Source organism: Taeniopygia guttata, chromosome 1, assembly GCF_048771995.1.
Source record: "Taeniopygia guttata chromosome 1, bTaeGut7.mat, whole genome shotgun sequence".
NCBI lineage: Eukaryota > Metazoa > Chordata > Aves > Passeriformes > Estrildidae > Taeniopygia > Taeniopygia guttata.
Window position 1 is genome coordinate 34134072 of NC_133024.1, and position 18587 is coordinate 34152658.

At 37.5% G+C, this 18587-nt stretch overlaps 1 protein-coding gene across 43 annotated transcripts in view; it reads left to right on the top strand.

Moving 5' to 3' along the window:
* The window catches only part of DLG2 (discs large MAGUK scaffold protein 2), a 988777-nt gene that overhangs the window by 559580 nt on the left and 410610 nt on the right, over nucleotides 1-18587 (top strand). The window contains exon 1 of one of the 43 annotated variants that reach the window (XM_032751329.3): nucleotides 9406-9920. The exons of 38 other annotated variants lie outside the window; for them this stretch is intronic. In XM_032751329.3, the coding sequence (XP_032607220.3) occupies nucleotides 9603-9920 (318 nt within the window). In that variant the 5' untranslated portion in view covers nucleotides 9406-9602. Of the gene's footprint in view, nucleotides 1-9405; nucleotides 9921-18587 lie in introns of those variants that run through there. 4 more of the 43 variants (XM_030286537.4, XM_032751335.3, XM_030286558.4 and 1 more) reach the window with 4 other exon arrangements.

The window sequence follows — 18587 nt, forward strand, 5'->3', positions numbered from 1 at the left end:
GTTTACCTTATTTGCTGTAAGAATGCACTGCTGATTCCTATTCAACTTGTCCATCAGGCTCTCAGCATCTTCTCTGCAAGCCTGCTTCCAGCCAGTCAGTCCCCAACCAGTTCTGTTGCATGGGAGTATTCCTCCCAAGGTGCCAGACTTCACATTTCCTTCCTTGAAATTAATGAAGATTCTTCAAGCATACTTCTCCAATTAGTCAAGATTCCTATAAATGGCAGAGATGCCAATCAGTAGATCAACTGCTTCCTCCAATTTTGAAGTGTGAACTTTTTTGTTTTGATTTGTTCTGTAACCATCCCACAGACTGAAATTAAGAAGCCCATCTTTTAGTTCCCCAGATCCTCCTCTTACCCTTCTTGAAGATGGATGCAGTATTTGTATTTTTCAGTTATCAAGACTTCTTCTGACACCACAGCCGTTCAACAACAAGAGAAGTCTCACTACGGTGTTGGCAAGTTTTATAAACAGTTTGGAATGCCTCCTATCCAATTCCATGGACTTTTGTGCATCCAATACCTAAGAGGTCTCTAGATTTGTGTTCTTGTATTGTGGGTAGTACTTCCAGCCCTGGGCTCTACTGGTCATTGTAGGGTCTAGGGAGCAGCCCTTACCTATAAACACTGAGAAAGCAAAGTCACTTCACAACAAAGGCATTTCCATGCCTTTGTTACTATATCCCCACATTTCTCTTTGTCTTCCTTGTGTTGCTGGTGTACCTATGGCAAGTATTTTTGTTACTCTTCATGTCCAGCTCCAGTTTTGATTTCAGCAGCACTCCAGTAGCTCTCTTTCTAGAGAATAGCTTTTACTGTAAGTAACACTGTATGCTAAGTTTCACTACTCCAGAATATTTTCTGAGAAGCACTAAGTAAGTAATAGTTCTTATTTCTTCCTAAATTTTCATTGAACTCCCCCTCTAAAACTTTCTGTATTGCCTTCATAAGACCCTACATTTGTTTGCTGAAAGTGATCTGGAGCACAGTTGTTGATAAATGCTCTTTTTTCCCCTGTTGTAATTTTTTGCAATCATTATATCTATTTAAGAACATATTTAGAAACAGTTATTTTGGCATAAAAGCAATTCACTAATCAGTCATTAGTCATAAGGGAACAAAATTATGTCTGATTGAAATAGTAGATGAACATGTCATCATGAACTAGTTAAAAATATACTTTTGCATTTGAGTGAAATTTTATTTTTAATAAAGACTCATGCACTGTGTTTGGTGATACTGAGACAAAAATTCAGGCAAAGGGACATCCATTCTTCCAGAGGTATCTTACAATGGCAATGTTTATTTCTCCTGGTATTATCCAATCCACGTTTATTTATGTATTTTCACCTCCTGAGCTATATATATATACATTATAGAAGAATTATAACCATAACTTCCAACAAGACTTCCCATTTAAGTTTGTTTTAGCTACAGTGACCGAGTTCTGTGAATTAACAATGCACTTCAGAGGAACATTTCTTTTTTACTATAGTAATTGCTTATAATATTTTTTCCATTTTGTTCTTTGAGACAACTAACATTGTTCTGTTTATGAAATTCAGGTAACAGGTACATATAAATTATTTATGTACCTAAAAGTAAATCCTTTCTAAAATAAAGATATTGGTACATCAGACTTTTAAGAAACAGTACAGAGAAGAAAAGCCATGGAGTATTGCTGTAATATACTTGGGAATGATGTTATCTAATGTTAGTGAAAGCAACCTGAACATAAAGTCTAACACATATGAAAAGGGGGTAAAAAATTCTATAGCATAGTATGGTATCAATGCCATAATCTTAATTTAATAGTAAGGAGATTAAGGTGTAGCATGTGATGTTAAAATAACTGAAATTGCACAAAGGTTCTCTTAAATTAATCCTGACGTACTCCAGGACGTTGATGAAATTAATATAGTTTGCCATGAATGGTCTTGCAATAAGCCCCCAAGTGTGTGGATTGATTTTATAAACTTTTATACTATCAATATTTGTATTATCAATATTCCAGGAATTATTAATTTTGTTTGGGTTTTTTTTCCCCCCATAATATTCTGGTCAGTAATCTGTCACTCACCGCTTGCTATCACACAAAATTGTAAACTCCCAACTGGAGTGGGGTCCCCAACACAAGAAAGAATGGATGTGTTGCAACAAGAGCAGAGGACAGCTGCTGAGTTAGTCAGAGGGCTGGAGCAGCTCTGCTATGAATTCTGTTCATACTGGAAAAGACAAGGCTTCAGGGAGACCTAGCTTCCCAGGACCTAAAGGGGTGCAAGAAGTTTGGACAGTGACTTTCCACAAGGTTATGTGGTGGTAGAGCAAGGGCAAATGGCCTTAAGAGGAAGGAGGGCAGATTTAGATTAGATACAGTGAAGAAGCTCTTTACTGGGGCAAGAAATTATTTTACAACTGGTGCAGGTTGCCCAGAGAACTTGTGGATGCTGTGTGGTGGGAGTGTTGAAAGCCAGGTTGGATGAGGCTTTGAGTAAAGTCTGGTGGAAGGTGTCTCTGCCTATGGCAAAGGACTTAAACTAGATGATTTTTAAGGTCCCTTTCCATTATAATAATTCAATAATTCTGTGATTCTGTAAGTTGCCGAGACTTCAATTTCAGGTTGCTCGTTTCTTCTGGCCTTTTTTCTTCCAATCATGTTTGCCATTCCAAATTAGAAAAGCAAAGCATCTGAGATTTTCTACCAAAAAGGACAAAGAGGCCAAATTTGTTTGAATTACCTAAATGTAATTTGCCTTTTGACAATAAATAATAACTTTTTATTTCAGAAACTGATGTGATTTCTTTGTGGTCCTGTTACGTAGAATAGATTATTTTCCTCATACAGCAAGTGGTTCCAGGAGAATTTGTTGGAATCCTGGATGCTGAGAATTTTAGACTTCCTGTTCTGAAAGGCACAGATTCACAAAAGAACACTGCATTTGACCTGAGGTTGTGGAACAGACTTTTTAAATTGATTAATAGCACGGAGATTATGGATCTGTAGTTGGTTAGAAGTGTGTAATATCACAGGGAGGAAAACTTAGTTTGGGATTTTAGAATATAGAAATAAATATAAAACAAGATGGAAGTTAGGGTGGAGACAGGTTGCTCCTCTTTACCACCTTCTTCCTTCTTCTTCATGGGTTTGGGTGATGTTTTGCGATTGGACAGAAAGTCCGCATTGCAGACTTAGGGGGATCAGTTATTGGGTTAAAAGGGAAAATAATCTAAGTGTCCTTTCTTAATTGGATAATTTACTTTTAAAAGACCTTGTAATAAGAGTTAGTTAGCCATTTTGTGCCTTGCTAATGAAAAGGTGCCAAAAGGTAGTAAGACTGTAACATAGATAAGAAATAATAAACACCTGAGTCCAAACATGAAATACCATCTCAAGTGCCTTCAATCCTGACCTCGAGAAATCGATAAGAATTAATGTGTTTTGTAGCTAAGGGTTTCTTTCCTGGATTTTTATGTTTAAAAAATATTCCTCACAATTAGGTCTTCTCTTCCTAAACTAAGTTAGCTATGAACAGCCTATGTTTACATCCATTTATATAGAGAAACTTCTTTTTATCTTAGCCATTAGCTTGCTTTCCTTTATTTGTGCAGTGCTAGCCTGAGAATTGTGGCTGGTTTGACCTACTGTACAACACAGACTCTGGAATTCTACTTTGTCCATCTTGCATTAAGCTCAAAATCTTCTTCAAAGCAGAGGGCAACGGGTACAGCCTTTGAGGTCACTCAGTGTACATAAAATGTAATGTTGTTGAGGCTCCAAGTAAGGCTAACATCTTGGTTTTACTCTTCCAAGTAATTAAGACATTTTGCATCAACTGTGTATACGTGTAAAGCTATTTTCATTATAGAGCCATCAGGGATTCACCTTGCTTACAAATCATTCTTTCTTGTTTCAGGGACTGTCCCTGTCATTTAAATACACAGCACATTGATGTTTGTATAATTCCTTCACAAAAACATGCTTATTTATGTTTGGGAAATATTTTTAGACAATATTTTTAACTCAAATGAAATCTCAAGCATGGCCATGTGTGGACTGTAGAGAAACAAGACTGATTTTTGTTGTTCTTTTAATATTGAATCAATTATGTTCCATCAAATTGTCTTGCTTTTGTTCTGAAGTTCATGTTAGTCTGTTAAGTCTTTGCTTTCCAAAGGCTGAAGAGGGAGCTTAGTGACTTGAATTCTTCATAGTGTAGGCTCTGAACCTTGTCTTATTTTTGTCTGTGCAGTGTGCTCACATCTTTCTGCCTTCTGTTCTTCTGCAGAGGAAGCTTATAACTGGCCCATAACAAGACAGTGACAGAACTGTGTCAAACTCTTCAAATATATATTAAGAACATAACACAAATAGCTTCATAGAGAAGAAACAATTTCTCATTGTCTGCTCATAAATTTAAGTTCTCTCAAAATAAATCTAATAGGAAGTAATCACTTAGAAGAAAATATTGTCATAGGCATTACATCTAGAAAAGATTGTCTGAGCCAGCTAATTGGCAGGTTTATTTTCTACATGGATAGCCAGCATTGGAATAAAAATTCTAGCTTCATTATATTGTCCTCATCCTTTATACAGTTCACACTGTGCATGTATCTGTATTCACTGTACCTGTAATAAGGCTCCTGATTAACTCATTCTATGGTTCTATGCTGGGTATTCACAGTATGCTTTTCTGCTTACATTGCTATCTGAATGAACACCTGCCATAGTTGAATTTCTTTTTCTAAATCAAAAACTATTTGTTGTAAATCTGTGCATCCCCAGACCCTGCCATTGTGACAATATGAGGAGGAGAAAAAGCCTTGGCTCTGTGTAAGGCCTGCTCAGCAATAACAAAAATGTCTATGTTCAGCACAGAAATCCAAAAGCCCCATACCAGCCACTGTGAAGAAAATTATGTCTAGTAAAGCTGAATCCAGCACAACACCTCTACCTGAAAATAGCAGGTCCAGTAAGGGAAATTCCTGTATTGGCATGGAAATGCCCTTGTATTTCACACCACTGAAATTTTATGATGCTAGTTCACTTGGATGTGAAATTGGTAAACCTGCTGCGCTGTTCTCCACCAGCTTTGACATGATTGACTATGACTTAATATTCCCAGCTGAGGGTTGTTTTCTTCTCTTGATACAGTTCCCTTCCAAATGCTTGTCATTTTTCTTTTTCATTGGATCATGATTTCTAAATGATTGTCCTTATGTTAACCCTAGGACATGTAGCTAATACTGAAAATTGATATGTTTGTAGCTCCTTAAGCTTTTCTAGCCTCTGATAAAAATGAAAAGAACATGCCCTTGACCATGCAGACAGATACATTGTGCAGGCAGCTGTGTCTCAGTGCTGTGCAGGTATTTTTCTGCAAAACCTCTAAAACTGAGACCAATCCTGTTGTGTAAAGGATATGGGGATCGCACTTTTTTTGAAGTAAGCAAAATATTACTCTTTAAAATCATTGATAGATTTCCAGTGAAATTTCCTTAATGGTGGATTTTTTAAATAGCTGTCTTTTATTATATTTTTCCACTTTTACTGTGTTATTTTTGGTGTTGTACTCCTCCATGTTTTTTGCTGGGAATATCAAGAAGAAGAGAAGAGTAGACATACCTGAAATAGAAGCCGGATTGTTTGATTTCAGCTGTGTCCTTCCCGACCTCTTACATTCTGTTTTTATTATATGAAGCATTGTTTTTTGTTTTTTAGTTTTTTTTTTTTTTCATTTTGCATATGAATAGTTATGGAAATCAAATTATTTGTCCAAGATTTTCTGGGTACACTATGATAACAATTACTGATGCCAAATCAGTTGACTCCTGGCCTGATCTTGGCCTAATCATAACCATTCCTTCTAGCCCATGTCACCACTGAGAATATTATTCTACACAAGATTGCATTTCAGTAACCAAACAAAAAACTTGCAAAGAAATTGTCTTTGACTTATTTCAGTAGTTTTGCTTTTGTGTTAGTAATTTTTCATATTATTTTTTCCTTTAAGAAAAGTATTAATAGAAATTTAGGAACTCTAATATGTGGGTCCAGTCCAAGTTTATTATTCTTATTTTATTCTGTATAGTTGCATAAAATTGCATTCTTGGTTGGAGGGAAAAATCTGTTACTACATCTAAACCATCTTTGCCCATGATTCTAGCTTCCCTTTCAGAACTCTATTAATAATTTTTGTTTCCCATATGCACTTTTTCTTTCCCATATGCACATTTTTGCCTGAAGCAAACTATTCTCAGCATTTATTTTTGGTGTGTGTCCAACATTGCTGTAATCCAGTTACAGTTATTTGTGCTGGTACGATATCAGCTAAATCTATTTTCTCCATTTTGTCATGCCTACTTAATATTTTAAAAAGAAAATGAGTGAGATTTTTTCCACAACAGTATTGGGTCAAACACAGTTCACATCCTCTCTCTTATAATATTTGGTTTTGCCTTGTGCACCAGTTACTACCAAATTAGGGTGACAGTTGGGCATGTGGATTTGAGCCATGTGTTAATCCAAGTTCATCCAGAGGTGCGTGCCATCCTCTCTAATACAATGGTTCAATTACAGCGGATGAAATTGCATTATCTTTTGAATCCATCTTACCATGTTGTCTGGTGATTAGTTGCACTTATACATCCTATATTTTAGTGTTTTTGTCTCAAATAGGCAGTGGCAACCTTTAAAAAAAAAGTGTTGGCAGTAAAATAATTTATTTGTATAAATTCTTTGCTTCACTAATTTTTGAAGTATGAAATACCCTGAACCTACCCAACACTTCTAGGCTACGTTCAGTGGTGTCAAATTCTTTTGACAAAAAAAAAAAAAAAAGCCTTTTTCCTCCACATTCTGATGAGAGGCTATTTCAAATATACTGTTTTAACATGAATGTTACAGTCAAAAGGATGCCATTATAGTCCTGCATTTTTCTGGTTGGGGTACACTAAGGTTGCTAAAAGTTCCTCTGCTGCTTAAAAATAGGGCTAGGGAGGTTTATGATAGCCATTTTTGTGCTCTGGTACAGTTGACTTTACCTAGAATTTTGTGTGTAGGTGGCCTACAGACTATGTCTGGTCATGGAATGTGTAGATTCTTTTCACTCCCCAGTCCTATTGTAGCCATTGCTTGCCCTGATTTTTACATATATTGTATATTATTTTGAGTAGCTTTTTTAATTTTCTTTGGGTTTTTTTGGTTACTTGTGCAATTATCCAGATTCCACCGAATAGCTTTGAAATATCTATTAATGCTTCTTTTTTTAAAGATTTTTACTGGCATTTGAGAAAGCTGGAATAACATTGGGATAGTCTGGGGTGAACTAGGTTGCTTGATATGTGACGAAAATGCTGATGGGTTTAAGGTGATGGATGCTGCTAATATAGGTCTACAAAGATGGAAACAAAAACTGAATTTGGCTTTATTAGTGTTTTGTTTTATATATATATATGATATATATATAGAAATATATATAAGTATGTTACAGTTTTATAAATATGATTTTTAGCTTCACATAATGTCAATTATACATTTCTTTAATCAAGGTAGTCCTGCTGGAAGTGGTGCAGTAATGACTTGAATTACCTTCTGGTAGACAAGTTTTTAGGTGCTCAGGGTTGAATTTCCCTTGAGCACTAGAGGAAAGCAGCTTTCTGGACAGCTCGCACACCTTTACTTCTTATGCTTGAGTACAACTGCAAAAGATGGATTCAAACTTATGTAACTTTACATTTACTTTACGTGTGGCAGTGGTTTTTTTTAGACTCCCTTAGCTCAGATTTTTAAGTGCTGGCTTCCACATCTATGCTTGCAATTGAGAAGTTTATTAATATTTCTTTTTCAAACATGAAGTGACCTGAATTCTATGCCAAGCTCTGTGAGTTCTTGCAGTTGGGTTTTTGTTATGTGAGAGTCTATGGTATATGAATTTGGCTGTTCAGTGGAGTTCAGAATAAACCTTGTATTATCGCTTTAGTTTAGTATAACTGGGACAAGCACCTTAAATGGAAATACAGCTAAAACTGATGTGAGTTTTACATGCAACAATTTGAACTGCAGTGTTGTCAAAATATTTTCCCCACTGTTAAAGCATTGCCTCTTTTTTTTTTTTTCTTTAATTCGAGTTACTGCCAGAGTTTATTGTTATGCATTTTAGCAATGTCTAAGTTTTGAGGAATTTTAAGTTAGGTATGTAGGAGGAATTAAATAACTGAAACAAGTTTTTTTTTGCATCAATGCATTCATAAAAATTCATTTATCTCACTTGAAAGCATATTTGCAGATCATCATAGTTGTCTTTATCTTTGAAGTCTTTAAAAGTAGGTAATTTTTTTAAACTTTGTAATAGTAAAACTATATATATTGCTAGTTCTTTTTAACTTCTGTGTTGAGCACCAACAGACACAAAAGTATTGTTACACATTTCAGTATTTTTTTTTAGAAATCAATTTGTTATTTCCTATGGTTAATACTAAATATGCTTAAGTTAAAAGAAAATCTAAAAAAAATTACACATATATACAAGTCCATGATCCAATGTGTGTCTTACAGGCCTAAGGACTGAGGTACCTGAGAGTAGAGAATACCCCTAAAACTTGGAATAATCAGACCAGATTTATTCAATTTACACTTCTGTCACTTCTATAAGAAGAAATAAAAGAAAATACTGTCAAATAAAGAGTTCAGAATAATGTAAGGCAGAGAGATTGTATTAGGAAGAAAAACCCAAGAGGGAATTTACAGAAAACTCTGTACAGAAGGTTATTGGCAAGCACCAAAGAATTTTTAAGGGGTAAAAAACAGAAGAGAAAATAATACATCAATCAGAATCTTGAAGTCCTTACACCTACACACACAAAAGTATATTTATATATAAGATATAAATCTTAGAGGTGCTGGAGAGTTGTTAATTTGTGGCATAGGTCTTTTTGGCTTTATTCTTAAATTCAGCCTCTTGCTGTCTCCGCTGTGTTTGTGCACATTAGCACAAACCGTCGTTCATGCTGTGGTTTAGCATTTAGGGCAGATAACATTCTTCCCGGACTTGCCGTTTGCATCTTCTGATGCAATTTTGTTGACAAGGTCTTTTCAGGCATGCAGGGAAGACAACGCTCTCGCGTCTGTTTGGATCATTGGTAAAGGAGTATCTTCTTCAGTACTTTGTCTAGATGCTATTTCCACAAGAAAGCACTTTGCCTGTAAAGCTTGTACACATAAATGTGCTTCAGCAGGGTGCCTGTGACTCGTGTCAGGGTCAGCTAGAAAATGACTAAATCTTCCTGAAAATTGCAAGAGTGCTTTTTGTTGGTTGTTGGATTTTTATTGCCCCCCCCCCCCCCCTTCCCTTCCCGTGGTTTGTCATCCAGAAAGGGATGCAGGCGTGCGTCCCAGACACGCAGAGCATTGATTGCTTCTGCCTGCAGCGGGGATGCTGTCAAGTGGCTGCGCGAGTGGAGTCCGGCTTTGACACGGGGCTGCTGGCTCCGGCCGCCGCCATGCCCCGCCGCTAGCCCGGGCTGCCCCGCCGCTAGCCCGCGCTGCCCCCGGGCTGGCCTCGCCGCCGGCAGCGCGTCCCTGCCCAGCGGGCAGGGCGAGCCATGCACGGGCACCTTCCCCGGCAGCAGAGCTGCGGCAGGGGCGCCGAGGGCTCGGCCGGGGGCAGGAGCGGGCCCCCCGCCGCCGGCGATGCCCGCTGCGCCTGCCGCTGGCACCAGCCCCCGCCGCGCCTCCCGCACGGCCCCCCGGCGCTGCCCTGCTGGGGAGCCGCGGGTGGCGGCCAGGCCAGGGGCAGGCTGGTCCCTCTGTGGGACACGGTGCGGAAGAGCCCCCCCAAATCCCCAGCCAAGCCCCAGGGCAGCCCAGGGCAGTGGTGGTCAGAGTGCGGCTGTGCCCACGGCTGGGCCCCCCCGGTGCAGGTGAGCTGATTCTTCACTCTGCAAGCGACTTGGAGGATGCTCCAGGGAGTGAAAGTGAGGTTTGGTGATGTCGTCAACTTTCTGTGATGTGTCCCGATGTGTGTTTAATGGTTTATTCTGGAAATTTTATATGCAAGGGCAAGCTGTCAGCTGGGTCCTATCTGTGTTTGGGTATTACTTCTCCGTTGCCTGTGAAAATTGTGGGCTGTTCTTGGAAAGGTTTTCTTGTTAAAGTGTTTTGGTTTGTGCCTCCAGGTTCTGCAGACTTCATATTCCATTGTGGTGTATAGAACTGATGTGTTTCTCTCCCACGTGTAATGGATTTTGTGAGCTTCTGTAAACAGTTTGTTTTAAAATATCGCATGGAGTTAAAATAATATTTTAAGAGACAACATGGGGGAGGGGGTGTTAGATTTACTGATAAGAGAAAGTGTGACCTCTTTCTCCTCTTTGGAACTTCAAATGTAGTTGAAATTTCTAATAAATATGAAATAGCTCTTCAGCTTTCACAAATCTATTGATTTTTATTTAAAGGCAGGGCAGTGTATTTTCAAATATAAACCAAGCAGGGTCTTTGATGTGTACAATTACCTGTAAGCAGCTAGACTGAAACCCAGCACTGTGAAACAGGAATCTCAGCAACACTCATAGGATGGTTAATACTAAGAAGCATTAAAACTACCTCCACTCATTCATGTTTTTATGACTCACTTAGAAAACTTTCAGTTATTCAAAAAAGCTTTCTATCATGGCAACATCAAATGCTTTTGTCAACATTTCACAGAATGTATTGCTGAAATTTTTTTGAAATATATCTTTACTTACTGATATAGTGTTCACTAGAGTTCAACAAGCATCAGCCCACACTGAACATAGGCACCCTCTCCAGAGATTGCATCAATTCTCTCATGGGAATAGTTTTAATATATTTTCACTCTACAGAAAAGCAATAAGGTGAAGGATTGTTATATAGTGTAGATGTATTTTATCTTGTCTTATAGTCTGAAAAAGGGATATTCTGTTGAGTGAAAGTGATTGTTGTATAAAAAAGCTTTTTTCTCTCAAATCTAGGATCAAGTGGAAAAACTAATCTTTCTGTTATATTTTTGAGTGACCAAAATGTTGCATGTGACTACAAAATATTTTCTGTGTTTTCTTTCTTATACAAGGCATATACAGTTTTTTATGTTGGAATAAAGCCAATGTTAATATAATACATAAAGCATCAAATTAGACTTTTTTTCAAATTTGAATTATAAAAAGCTCTAAATATTTTCTTAGACTCTTTTTGACTTGGAAAAATCGTTGAAGGAAAAAATACCTTCAATGAAAGAACTCCTTGGTTTTCAAAGGTAAAGAATTTATAAAAAGAAAATGTAGGAGCTTTATTAAAAAAAAAAAAAGGCCCTTTTAAGATGTATTGTAAAGTTATTTCTATAGTTTTAATACCTTTATGATCACATCCTCACGTGTTTAGATAATGTGGAATTATTAATATTTATTTACTTATATTTAATGCAGAACTTTGTTCTGGAAACTCGCTTTACTGTGTGTTCTGAATGCCAACTTCCTTATTCTGTTTATGAAGGTGCCTTTCTTGGGTTGTGACTATAATGAATTTATCACTGTGCCTAGGGATAGACTGATGTACTTGGGGAAATGCTTGGTGGTTTCAGTGTCATAGAATTGAGAGATAGTTTGTTTCAAATAATAATCTCTTCTCTCTGCAAAGTAAGCATTGTGTAAGGTACGGGCAGGAAGGGAGGAGTGTGTGTACATGTATTGTTGTGTGTACATACACCTAGAAAATCATCAATGATATTGCATAGAAACAATATGAGAAAATGTTATAGGGCTGCCCTTACTGCTTCTCCGTAGTTTAGGGATGTAAATGGAAGTCAGTGATGTTCTTTGAGGGCTGTGTTGATGGATAAATCTTTTTCTTGCTAAAATAAAGTGATGTAGTGGAACAGTTAAATTTGCTGCTCTAAGGAACAAAAAAAGGAGAATTTATTTTAACTGTCCATCTAATGTGTAAATGTGAGAATAAATATAACATTGATAGCTTCCAAGGTGGATTGTTTTATTACCTGAAGTTCTGATCAGGTTTTTCTTCTGCTTGACTTCTTTTAGGAGAGACTACTTTCTTCAGACATAGTAAAGACCTTGTGAAACTGCTTCTTGATAGTACTGTTGTAACAAACTGAGTTCACAGCTCCTTCATTCCTAGAGTGTGTACTTGACAGCTTACAAATGTGCACTTTAGCAACCTGATCCTGACAGAAATGTTGATTTTATTGATTTTATTTTACACTACTCTGTTTTCTTTGCCAGAAAAAAAGCATTTCATTTGCTTTTCTTCTTCTTTTGTATGCCAGAGCAAAAAGTGTCACTCTGGTATTATTGATATTACAACTGTCTTAAAAATTCTGCTTTGCTGACTTGCATGTTTGTGTTTGCTGGTAATGTCATGTTGACTTGTGGGTACAAGAACTCTGTATATCCAAATAGAAATTTACTTGGGATTAAAAAAAAAAAACAACCCAAAAAAAACCCAAAAAAACCCCAAAAAATAACCCAAACCAAAACCCCCAAATTTTGAAAGTGAGTTGAAATCATGTTTAAATGGAAATTTGATTCCATGACCTAATTTGGCTTTTAACTTCCATTCCTTTTTGACAAACACATTTACAGTTCTGTTTCTTTATTTAAAAGAAAAAGGGATGGGGGGGAAAGTGAACAGAAAATTAATTTTACAGGCAAGTTTTAAATATTCCTGTTGCTTAGAAATATTTTTTTTGTCTTCTCCGCAGTGCACTGGACATCTCTATCACCATTAGTATAATGGAATGATATGATTTATGTGATTTACTCTGTGACTTCAGATCACTGTTATGCTGTGAGAGATCTGAGTAAAATTTGAGCGTGGAAGAGGGCCTTGCAGAGGCGAGGAGGTGACCTGGTGTTTTGTATGGGTCATTCTGCCATGGGCTTTGGTTTGTAACATTGGATGGCACCTCTAGATTGCTGGCACATGCAATGTAGCAATTAATTGGATCAGAAATATATGTTTATCTGAAGGTGTGCAATGAATACATTCTTTGTGCAGAAGGGGCAGAGGGATAGGAGTCTGTATTGCCCTGATTGTAGATTGAAGAGGAAATTGCAGCATTTGCGTTGCTGTTCTTGTTTTACAAAGAAAAAGTATGAATTTTACTTTGTGTGGTCTGTATTAAGAGGTTCCTCATCTATAAATGCTTTCCCAATATGAGTTTTCAAATTCCATGAGCTCAAGATTGTCCTTTTGAGGGGGAGAGAAGGTATAGAAGTAGATTCCCATCTTTGGCTGTTTCCCAGTTCAGAAGACAGTATTGGAGTCCACTGAAATTTAGCTATTTGCCATAAAATTTTCAGCCCTTCTATTTTGATATGTTCTCAAAGAAAATCATCTCATAGCAGGTAGTATCCTGAATATGTCATTTGCAAAAGTGCATTCATGTGCTTTGCTTTGAAAACTTCCATAAAAGTGTGAATGTTCACCTATTTTTGAATAGTTTGCAGTCTATATCAGCTTTAATGACTTTTTTGGTTGATTGGGGCTTTTTTACAATCAATATCAGAAAAAGTTTTTTTGTAGTCAGTTTCTTGTAGAATAAACTATTTCTTCTTTTAGAAAGTTCTTTGTGTTTTGTTACCTTGCTTGGGAGGCTTGTGAGCTAAACCTTAGGCTATAGATGTGGCATGACTTTACAAGGGCAGTGAGCAGCCAAATTCTGAAGGATCTGCTGAGAATGGTCTTTGGTGTTTGCAGATCTTTGGGGCTAGTGCTGAAATTCCAGTGTTTCATTTGAGAGCTCTTTGCATGGTGGCATGAAGTGAGAGCTTGCTTCAAGGCATTCTGCCTCAGTACTAATGCAGAAGGTCTACTCTAAGAGATACTGGCTCTTCCAGCTGTATGAAGAAATTATTTATTATGGGTTGTGTTTTTAAAGCTTAGATCACTCCATTCAGTTCACAGATTCCCACATGCAAGTGGCCATTCTTTGCGCAAGCCCCTTCCAGCTGTAAAATTACATCAAGTTAGCTAAGGGACAGCTTTTCACTCTAACCTAGTGTGTTCTAGTGCCAGTAAAATAGCAGTTAACCTGCAAATAATGAGCAATAATTGGTGTTTACACTTTTGTTTTTCTTTTCAGTCTTTAAGGCAGTTGAGAGCTAGACAGTATAACTTGAGCTCAAGTTTTGATAGGAGTAGCCGGGCAATTTTTCATGAAGAAAAAAGCTATATTCCATTCTCAGGGCGGTATGCTGTTATCAGTGGATTTAGATGACAGCTCTTCATTCAGCATCTTGCCTTGCCTTCATCCTCATGCTGCATTCATAGAAGTGAGGTCATTGAAGCATTGTCAGCAATCTGTGCAGCTGCTATGTAAGAGATGTACAAATGCAGAAATACAAAATCTGTTATCATATTCTTTTGAAGATGACTGATATTGTTCTAACAATTCCTGTACCCAGTCGTTCTCATTGACAAAGGGCTTTGAGAAGTCTGCACCATGCTAGGTGGCATTCAGATCTGATTCTCTCCCAGGACAACTGCTTTTAAAAAGTTTGATTTTTACATTCATGTTTAACCTATTTCTTCTACCAATACCAGGAAATCTTTGTTACTACTGGATTCATAGCAGTTATGTTTGGCATAAAAAGGAGATCAAAGCTTAGCCTGTTGAGGCTAGCAATTTCCTTAGTAATGTAGGGAACACTTCTGGTCAGAAGTAGCATGAAATGAGGCATAAGAGCCTTCCCAGCAAAGTGGTATTTATGGAACTCCTAGATGTGTTGTGTAGGGACATGGTCTAGAGGTGGGCTTGGCAGTACTAGGCTAATGGTTAGACTCAGTGATCTCAGAGATCTGTTCCAACCTCAATAATTCTGTGATTCTGTAATTGTTTGGAAATGTGTTTCCTTAGCTTAATGGTTGTTCATGTGACTCCAAATTGAATGGTATGCAATGGAAAGGCCAGAAACTAAATATGCTGAGGCCACAGTAGGACTTTCCCTTTAAACATAAAAGTTCCTTTTTTGGTGGTTTTGTTTTGGGTATTTAGGGTATTTTGGGTTGGTGTTTTGTTTTGGGTTTTTTGGGTTTTTTTTGGGGAGGGGGTTTTATTTGTTTTTAATTTTATTTAAGGAAAGGAAAAAGAATACACCAGTGTTATTTAGGAGGCTTTGTGATCTTCAGATTCAGGAACTTGTTCGGGTGTCAGTCATCACAGAATTTTCACCATCTCACATTGAACAGGAGGTAATTCAGCAATCCCTGCCTTGATTAATGATGTAGTATTGCTTTGCAAAGGCAGACTTGTCAAAGAAAAAAGAAAAGTTGATATTCTTTCGTTGGTTATATAATATTCTGTCTCCTTCTATTAATGTATCAGGTCTTTATCCATGTTAATATTTTTGATAATACATAATATTAGGTGTTAGCAAAGAAATGTAAGAAATAGGCATGGTTATGTATATCATGACAGTATTTGTGTGCAAGATGTTCTATATATTTTCCTTTAAATACCAAAGTGGATACACTATGTACTGTACTCACCAATTATTTTAATGATTTATGGTTTAATTACACATTATTTGGCTCCTGCTGATTGTTCAGTCATAAATATCTTAATGCATAATTTGCATTTGTTGCACCGTGTTTAGAATTGAATTTATTTAAACCTATATTTCACAGTTTTTCCTCCTAGATGCCCCAAAAAGCCAAGAACATTTTTACCTCTTGACATGTAATTTGGCTGCTGGGATTTTCAGAGGGGGGATGAAAGGGGACATAGAAAGGGAATGGTAGAGTTTGGACAGGGTTTGTAGCATTGGTAATTAGCCAAAACTGCACAAGTGTTCTGATAGTTCTGCTATTCATACTTTTCTCTAATACTTGCCACATTTATTCATCCATGGATAAACTGTTCATCATATTTGAAAACAGAAGGGCAATTATCTAGAAATGCAAACTGGTAGACCCCAAAGGGATTCAAAGATTTTTATTTTTCCTGCACTTTTTCTATATTCTGCCATGCCATGTAACACACTCCTAGGTCTATCCAGGCATTTTCACCCAAGTAGACCCTTGCTACCACAGGAAATTGGAACAGAGGAAAGTCTTTAATCTTCCCTATAGTGCTGTGATGGCACCGGCCACAGAATATGATTTTAGTCTTCCTGTCTCTTAGGCTGGGTCATGAGGTTGATGGAACGTTTTGGTGACGTGTCAACAGGATGGATAAACTGGATGCTCTCTGGACTAAAAGGAAAAAACACCCTGAAACAGTTGCCTTATGTTTTGCATAAAATGATTAGGAATAAGGCTTGATAATGCTAACTGGCCTTTGTGCCTAATGTTCCACTATGTTTAAATTGGGCATTCCAAGATGCAAACCCTTTACAGAAACTCAGCAAGGACTCTTTGGTCTGATCAAACAAAAGAAGTGAAAGGTGATGCATGACAATTTGTAGCTGGGCACTGAGCAATGGCTCAGATTGAGATAGAATTGGTCTCAGCTATGTTGGTGTGACTCAAAGACACAACCTGTAAAATTGATCTCCCTTTTGGAAATGTCTCTCTCTACTATTCTGGGATACAAAAATATCAGACTTTGCCACAATAAAAAAAAAGCCTAAAAAATTAAAGGGAGTTTCTGGTTATAGTAGTGACAAGATTTACAGAGTTTTTCAATTTATCTCTCTTTCCTCGTGTCTGCATGTTACTTTTGGATGAAGGTTAATAAAAATAAAGCCAAGAATATGTCAAGAAAGGAATATGGACTCAATTACTTAGCTTTTAAGAACTATGTTTGCTTTGAAATAAGCCTTAGATTATTAAAATAGAGTTTATAAATTAAATAACATATACTAATTTTTCTTTTTGTATAAGTATTTTTTATAAATTACTACAGTTAATCAGAAGAGTTGTCTCAAATATTCATCTAATTGCAAAATCTTCCATCATTCTGAGAGTTGGAAATACAAGGAATCAAAAAGAAATTTTTTATGCATTGAAAACAGAGGTCCTGTAATATCTAAACCAAATATCAGAAAAACAAACAAAATAATCCTTTTTGTAAATTCTAATTCTGGTGCAAGCTTTCTTTTAAGTCACAGGAGCCAGCTATGAATACAGTACAAAATCCAATTTAGTAAAATACCAGCTGGTTTTGATTTGGATATACTGTACTTTTAATACAGATTTTTGCCTTTCTGATTAAGGATTTGTACAAGTAGAAGCAGGTTACTTTAGCAGCTGAAATTGTTCATATAATTGGTCAAACAGAACATCAGACAAATTATTTTCATTATGCATTTCAAATGAGAGCAGAATGGAGTGCTGTCTCAGGATTCCTGTAGCTGCCCTCCCAGAGGGCATATACCTGCCTACTCTGTAGCCAGGTATGAAAAAAGTTAAGCTGAGGCTTTTAATGCTCCTTGTTCTCTTTTCAGACTCCTTGTTTACATTTGTTTTGCTTTTAAATTCCAATAAACACTTGTTCCATACTGAGCTGCTATTTCTTGCATTCATGATCACGGGAGTAGGAATTTATCCATGTGCTGGTTTGTCCAAGTTTTATGTTGTGACCAGCACTCACCTGAGAGCTGATCACGTTCATTGAAAATGTAAGGTCTAAGCTCTGTTTTTACTTTTCTTCATTCTGCATAGCCTACATTTGGGGAAAAAAAAAATAGGTGTTTGAGAGACCTGTTTCATGGCCCAGTTGATGTCCGCTAGCACAGCTTCTAGTGCCAGCATAAAGCTGAGAGCAGAAGCATGTGAAAAGGGTCATGTCCCAGCACAGCTGTCTCTTCCAAAGGTAGTCACACTAATGTGCAATCTGGTATGTGCAGTTTGGTTCTGACAACACAGCAGTGCTCGGGGACTGTGCTAAGCACAGAAACTTGTATCAAACTCATTTCTGCCTCCAAGAATTCAGAAATAATGTTTCACTTAAGAAATTGAGAGTTTTGGAGACGACTTGCTCCTTTTCCCTTTTTGTTTTCAGTTTCTGCTCAGCAGACACATCTGGGTTCTATCAAAATCTATCTGTCTTGCAGTCATGAGTATAGAAGTCACTTATGCTCTGTGAGACTGCAATTGGGCACACAGGATCAAACAGGCAAATGACATTTTGAAAGAAAAGAACCACAAATTTTTATCTAGATGTTCAGTAAGAAGGTAGTAGAAAAAGCAGAATCCTGGTCTCATCTTCAGTCTGGGGCTGATGTTGCCACATTTGCTGCTGTGTGTTTGAAAGGTCTCTGTAACACCAGCTCAGGCAAAGATTTAGAGGCTGGTGCTGCACAGGACAGGCTTAAAAATCGCACCCACACTCCTGAGAGCATTGTCAGTGCTCCTTGAATTTTGTCAGGCTTGGTGCTGTGACCACTTCCCTGGGGAGCCTGTTCCAGTGCCCAACCACCCTCTGGGTGATGAATCTTTTCCTAATCTGACCTAAGCCTCCCATTGCACAGCTTCATGCAGTTCCCTTGGCTCCTGTTGCCAGAAAGAAGAGATCAGTGCCTGCCCCTCTTCTTCCCCTCAAAAAGGATGCTGTAGACCACAATAAGGTCTCCCCTCAGACTTCCCTGCTCCAGGCTGAGCAGACCAAGTGA